Source organism: Oncorhynchus masou, chromosome 23 (genome assembly GCF_036934945.1).
Source record: "Oncorhynchus masou masou isolate Uvic2021 chromosome 23, UVic_Omas_1.1, whole genome shotgun sequence".
Classification (NCBI taxonomy): domain Eukaryota; kingdom Metazoa; phylum Chordata; class Actinopteri; order Salmoniformes; family Salmonidae; genus Oncorhynchus; species Oncorhynchus masou.
Genome location: NC_088234.1, coordinates 29921432 through 29928692, shown reverse-complemented (window position 1 = coordinate 29928692; position 7261 = coordinate 29921432). Strand labels below are relative to the sequence as shown.

Here is a 7261-nt window from a genome sequence, read left to right as displayed (position 1 = left end):
ATATGAGTTTTAAGCTGTATGACCACATTAAAAGACAAGTAACACTCCATATTATTCAGAGCCCAATGAAATCACACCAGACATAGATTCCACAGACCCTACTGAGTACTCCCGACCACTTTTACATCGGAACAAATAATCGTTTTCCCTCTATAAGACAGTTTATGTCATGCATATATGGGGGCATTTATTTGACCACAAATGTAATACAAATGTCCCTTAAATATGAACAAATATGAATCATTGTTAATGGTTTAGACAAATATTTTTCATACATTATGAATAAATAAATACAGGTTAATGGCACTTTTCTACTATTACGTGGGGTACTTGTACTTTGAACGTTCACCCGAAATTCCATGACCCGGAAGTTATTTTTTAAGTGTTGCTGACGAGACTCTCCTTCTAACCAACCACAGTAGCTAGTCTGTTAGCTAGCTAACTTTAAAGCCTCCAAAGACATGAGCCGCAAAAGAAACCACAGTTTCACCGAAACAAGCCTTTCTCCCGACCCCCAAAACACATTCATGGACACGCCGGGGCCTACGGCGAGAGCCGAAGATGATTTATTGGAATTCGAACCCGACGAGGAGCTACTCTGCTCGGTGAGCGACATCACCGAACACCTTGGAAGAAACATAACAGTGGTGCTCGAAACAGCATTGTCCAAAATCAGGAAAATTGTCAGCGTCAGGATACGGGTTCTGAAAATTGAGCTGCGGGAGAAAACAGACGAAATTGAAGTCCTTAAAGCAAGGCTGGAGATACAAAGAGACGGTAGGGACCCGTACCCCAGCGGAATGACCACCGAGGCATCATCTGTATTCCGAAAATCAGACTTCCATTCGGGCAGCAAGCACAGCAACGACCCCAAGAAAGCCAAACCAGCCATGCCTGGCGTAAAGAAAGAAAACATCAATGCAATTTGCGATTATCTGATGAAAGATAAGAATTCACGGGGGGCTGAAGCGGACAGCGACCCGACCAATCCTCCGTCTGGTAGTGACAGGGACAGCCGCCACGAACCCCAGCCGCACTCCCTCAACCTGTGGTCGGACACCATCCCTGACGCGGGGTCTGGGGATGAGGAGTCGGACTCGAACACGGATGACCTATTCGGCATACTACCATCGGGAAGCAAACGGATCTACGACTATGAATGGATGACGGGTGTGGAGTACACGTCGGATTTGAAAGGTAAACTCACCAATCACTGTTATGTGCATTGGTCATGGTGTAGGGTATACATTGGGAATTGATATGCTGGATGCTGTCCAGTCTTGCACCATTGCATGTGTCTATGTAAAGGCTGTATAGGCCCACTCGACTTTTCTGTAAATGGGCATCATAAAAGCCTAAATATGCGTTTGTTTATGCAGGTATGAGGGAGCCTAAATGTGAGACAATACCAGATGAAGACGAAGAAGAGAAAGACGAGGAAGAGGGTGATGAGTCAAACGAAAGGGATGGTGGATTGGAGCATCCCTCAGCACCTTTCTCCCATGACGCCCACACCCCTGACTTTCCCCTGGCCCCCCAGGCCTCCTCAGGAGGGGAGGGGGACGGTTCTGTGGAGGACCATGTGGATCGACTAGAACCAGGTGAGGTGAGGGGAGAGGGAGAGGACCTTTACGCTTTCATTTCATGTCGTCATTCATTTGTGAACTATCAAAAATAAAGTTGCACACGCCATGTGTAATCTCCCAGCAATTTAATGGGTATTTACCAACGTTTCGGCATCACTGTGCCTTCTTCAGGGTCATTAATTTGTGACATTGAGGGTCTTCATCTCTGCACATCGATTTTTTTGTTGTTGTTGCTTTTGCTCCATTTATTTAGCAAAATTACAAGTTAAAAAAAGTTTTGCAGTGTGTTGACAACCTTCTGACCAATCCTTATTGCTGCTGCTTTGGCTGCATGCTTCAATTCCATGCTTAGGAACTCTAGTGGACTGAGTGCAATAACTGTAATCATTAATGTGTCATTTCACAGGCCAGCAGTTTCCCTCCCACACATACCTCTGCCCGCTGTGTGGAACCTTCTGCCCCGACTCCTTGTTCCTGGAGGAACACATCAAACTGATACATGGCAACACCACCGGCACCCACAGCGCCCTGCAGTCCACCTCCACCACACTCCTCACCCTGGGGGAGGGTAGCAGTAACTCAAAACGGGGGTTGGGGGTGCTGGAAGGTGGGAGCATGGGGGCTGGGTCTGGGGGGATGAGCCTAGCACGAGGAGGAGGCGGGGGAGGTACGAGGGAGAAGAAAGTGGAAGGGGGCTACGAGTGTGGCGACTGTGGCCGCCATTTCAACTACTTGGGCAACCTACGGCAGCACCAGCGCATCCATACAGGGGAAAAGCCCTTCATATGCCCCGAGTGTGGGGAGAGGTTCCGGCACGCTGCCCGATTGAAGAGTCACCGGCTGGGGCACAATGGCGGGCAGAGCCCCTTCCCTTGCCCCCAGTGTGGGAAAGGCTTCCCGGTGCTCTCCGGCTTAAAGAGGCACCAACGGGTGCATACAGGGGAGAGCCCCTACGCGTGCCAGCAGTGTGGGCGGCGCTTCAAGGAGCTTGGTAACCTGTATACCCACCAGAGGATCCATAGTGGTGCCACACCCTATTGCTGCCAGCAATGTGGGAGGAGCTTCCGTCACCTGGGCACCTACAAGAGCCACCGCTGCACCCCAATACAGTGACAGTGACACTTGTTACCTTGGACCTAGGCTGGCCTACTGCTGGAGCCTATTGATTGATATGCTGTTGAGGAGACTGAGGCAGGAACATTGTCTGTCTAAAGACAAGCACCATACAGACTCAAAAGGGAGTGTGCCATGATGGGAAAGGTCAAAGTGCATCATGATAAAGAGATGAAAGCATGATCCTGTTCCAATACTTCAGAAACACATCCCTCCTTCCCACTTCTGTGAAATAATCCATGACTTATTCAACATTATAAACTAGGTGTTTTGAGCCCTGAATGCTGATTTGGCAGACAACCTTGGTATATCAGACCGTATACTGCTCTAATTACGGTGATAACAATAATAGCAATAAGGCACCTCGGGCATTATTGCTTAATGATAGTATAGGTGAAAGCAATATTTTTCACCAACCCCGAGTGGCACAGCAGTCTAAGGCACTGCATCTCAGTGCTAGAGGCGTCACTACAGACCCTGGTTCGATTCCAGGCTGTACCACAACCGTCCGTGATTGGGAGTCCCATAGGGTGGCGCACAATTGGCCCAGCGTCGTTCGGGTTATGGATTTGCCGGGGTAGGCCGTCAATGTAAATAAGAATTTGTTCTTAACTGACTTTCCTAGTTAAAGGTTAAATAAATAAAAAAACAGTCAGATCAGGGATTATTTCTAGGAAGGAAGGAAGGATTCATTTTAGTTGTATTCAAATAGGACCCATGTTGGCATATCCTGTTGGGAAGAGGTCTCACACTACTAAGAGAAGTGTGACTTTGCTGCCACCTTGTGGACTTCTTATATTACTGCACAAATTAAGTTTCACAGTGGCACTGCTGACTGTTTTAACCTCACTTACCTACCAGCGACTATTCTGCCCAGAGCAGATGAGTTGGCATTTTTATCTTCTTTTTTTATAATGACGTAACCTATATTACTGACACTATATTCTTTACAACTTTTTGGTATGTCCACCTGCATGATGATGATGACATCATCATGTGAGACATTTTTTGTTCAGTTCCTTGCTACCTCTCTGGCATGTAGAACAAGGAATCAAGTCAGCTCTATGGCATTTCTATCTGCAACGTTTGACAACTGAACGCAGTCCTGATATCTGTAGCCCTTTCAAATGAACCCCTCTCGACTAGTTATCTACACGGTTCAGGAAAACATTCAGTTCAAGGTGAATTATATGGGGGAAAAATGACCCCTCGTCTCAATTCACCCCAATTGTGTAGCTGGAAAATATCCCCAATACTGTATGTGACTGTTGAACACACAACAAAAGAAGCACCAATTTGTCAAAAAAATATCTGGTAAACAATTCGTATTAAAACGGTAAATGTGAAAAGCTAATAATTGACCATCTGCATCCTATGTGGTGCTTTGTGTTGTGTGAGTGTACTGTCAACAATGCTAATACTCCCCCCCCCATTGACAAAGACTTCCTGATGTGGACTTGGACTAAGATAAGGAGAGGGACGGGATGTAAGGACTGGCATACTTGGAATAGAACATGTTTAAATGGTGTACATTTTGAAGGAACAGTCAGTGCCCAGAGAGCCTTGGTAACTCACTTGAGATGGTAGATTTGTGTGCGTTTGTGTACTTCTTTTGTATAACCAGCGGGCACTGCGTTTCTGTGTCTGTGCAGCTGTGTCTTCATCTGCCCACTGCAGAGGGACAATCAAATAGGAGATAAAAATTACGACACTCCATCACTGATCACGACAAGCCCTTTATATACACACACACACACACAGTGGCTCCCACTAAAGACATCAGAATTGTTGGAAAGCCGCAGAGAGCGAGACAGAGCAGGAGATCGCTAGTAGCATTTTAGCCCAGTAGGCCTACATGCCAGAGACACTTCCGTCCAAACATGAAGGGCAGTACATTTGCAACATAAACAGATTCATTCAAAACAGGCCGCTGACTGTGGAAATGTGGTCCTTTATTCTTTGCTATCCCTGATGATATCTAAAGTTAACAGACTCGGGCAGGAAGTATACTGAACAAAAGTATAAATGCAATCATTTCAAAGATTTTACTGTGTTTACAGTAAGGAAATCGGTCAATTGATCAGGCCCTGATCTATGGATTTCATGACTGGGAATACAGATATGTGTCTGTTGGTCACAGATACCTTTTAAAAAAGTAGGGGCGTGGATCAGAAAACCAGTCAGTGTCTGGTTTAATCATAATTTGTCTCATGCAGCACAACAAATCTCCTTTGAACAGAGTTGATCAGGCTGTTGATTGTGGCCTGTGGAATGTTGTCCCACTCCTCTTCAATGGCTGTCGATCCAGCGCATCACACACATGCTCAATGGGTGGTGACACGTTTGGTGAGTATGCAGGCCATGAAAGAGCTGGGACATTTTCAGCTTCCAGGAATTGTGTCCAGATCCTTGTGACATGGGGCCGTGCATTATCATGCTGAAACATGAGGTGACTGTGGAGGATGAATGAAACAACAACGGGCCTCGGGATCTTGTCACGGTATCTCTGCATTAAAATGGCCATCGATAAAATAAAAATTGTGTTGTCTGTAGAGTATACCTGTCGATACCATAACCCCACCACCACCATGTGGCACTGTTCACAATTTTGATGTCAGCAAACCTATCACCCACACAATGCTATGCACGTGGTCTGCAGTTGTGAGGCTCGATAGGACGTACTGCCAAATTCTCTAAAGGGACGTTGGAGAAATGAACATTAAGTTATCTGGCAACAGCTCTGGTGGGAATTTCTGCAGTACCAGCAATAAAATACCAGGTTGTACATTAAAAGGAAATCATTATTGAATGATAGAAGAAAGTGTATGGACAAATAGGGGAGGTGACGGGGAGGTTAAGTATGAAAGCTACCACCACTATGAAAGAGCCCTGATACTAGCCTTTATGCCTTGAATTGATTGATATGGTGTGAAAAGGCACCTGGCATTGAACAAATATGTGTGTGTGTGTGTGCGCTTGTGTATGTCTGTGTGAGAAATGGCAGGCTCTTTTCACTGTCCCCTACTCCGTCTGGTAACACTGCAGGTCGTCTCACACACAGCCTGTAGGAGGCACTAACCTTCTGCTGTATACAGCCTGTTAACCTGCAGTGTGTGGATGCGTGTGTCATGCACTACCTGGAAAGACCTTGGCTCAACCACAGAGCCGTGCAGCAAGTGAATGGGAATGCTTGTACTATACTGTAGCTGCACTCAAGAACTCTTTCTTCTACCTGCATGGCAATCAACATGCATCAAATGGAGATGTCCTGACTACACCTCTCCTTCCTTCTCGTTTCGTCATCTTCACATTCTCCATCTCCTTCTCTTGCTCTCTTTCTCTGACGCGCACACACACACACACACACACACACACAGTCTTGTTTAACTAACCTTGTTGGGGGACACAATTGATTGCCATTCAAAATCATATTTTCCCTAACTCTAAACTAACCCCTAACCCTAACTCCTAAACCTTTAACTCCTAACCCTAATTCCAACCTTAACCCTAAACCCCTAGAAATAGTATTTTTCCTTGTGGGGACTAACAAAATGTCCCCAGTTTGCCAAATTTGTCTTAGTCTACTATTCTTGTGGGGACACACACACTTGAATCCACCATTGCAGTGTGCTGTAATTCAGAGATGATACCCTTAGGGATTTCCATCAGTCACTGAGCCTAGCCATGCATCAACTCTCCAACTGCTAGAGAGAGACTGACATATGGAGACACAACTTTGAGTACTTCTTCACTAACATCCCCCATCAGGTCAGCCTAGAGGCCCTCAAGTTCTACCTCAATGAACGTCCCCTTAACGCTCTTCCTAGCCCTAATTGTATTTTATACAGTGGGTGGGTCTAATCCTGAATGCTGATTGGTTAAAACCGCATTCCAGCTGGTGTCTATTCCACAAGTTGCCACCAGCTAAATCTATGACGTTAAAATGCCTATTTACTCTGTTCCATCTGACTGTGCAATCCACTGTCTCATCAGCCCAGCCAGGCAATTTATAAACTTGATCTCCACCATAAAAAGCATGTAGATATTATCTCACATTTCTTTTTGATGAACATTTTGTTTTCAACAGCGGAGATGTGTATCAACCTTGCTGTCTGTCTCTCCAACATTTGCAACATTGTTTCAATATTCAAATTCGATCTCCTGCTGTCCCATAGTAATGAACGTGTCGGGACGAGACAGAAAGGCAGGCACTGTTTTTCAGCCAGTCTAAATCATGAATCAGCTGGCATTATTTTTATGGACAAATACAACAAAAATGTCAATTGAAAAAAGGTACAACGAAACGCAACTAATTTGCACTCTTTCCAGCTTTAGTTTGCAGTGATTGTGTTACTGTAGCTGTGTTGTTGGCTAGCTCCTCTGAACAACAGTGTCCTGATGAGTGAGCACATTTTCTATGCCAGGCGAAATCGCACCTCATTAACTCAATGTTATGGATGTACCCAAATAAATGTCACTAACAGTTTAAACAAATGCAACTGCCGCTACTTTGCTGTTATCCTGGCTGCAAATTTTGACGTGACTAAGTTGGCCGTAGTTGG

The 7261-nt window shown here is 45.4% G+C and overlaps 1 protein-coding gene across 1 annotated transcript; it reads left to right on the top strand.

The window, feature by feature from the left end:
• The first annotated feature begins 398 nt into the window (after window positions 1–398).
• Window positions 399–4056, top strand: LOC135510726 (zinc finger protein 16-like). Its single transcript, XM_064931877.1, has 3 exons — window positions 399–1197; window positions 1380–1601; window positions 1993–4056. The coding sequence occupies exons 1-3, from the start codon at window positions 462–464 to the stop codon at window positions 2697–2699; spliced, it is 1665 nt and encodes a 554-aa protein (XP_064787949.1). The 5' UTR covers window positions 399–461; the 3' UTR covers window positions 2700–4056.
• Window positions 4057–7261: the final 3205 nt, after the last annotated feature.

Excerpts from the sequence above, each read along its gene's own strand:
- LOC135510726 (XM_064931877.1), top strand. The coding sequence starts at position 462 with ATGAGCCGCAAAAGAAACCACAGTTTCACCGAAACAAGCCTTTCTCCC. Across the intron at positions 1,198-1,379 it reads GTACACGTCGGATTTGAAAG|GTATGAGGGAGCCTAAATGT; the intron begins GTAAACTCACCA and ends TTGTTTATGCAG. Across the intron at positions 1,602-1,992 it reads TGTGGATCGACTAGAACCAG|GCCAGCAGTTTCCCTCCCAC; the intron begins GTGAGGTGAGGG and ends GTCATTTCACAG.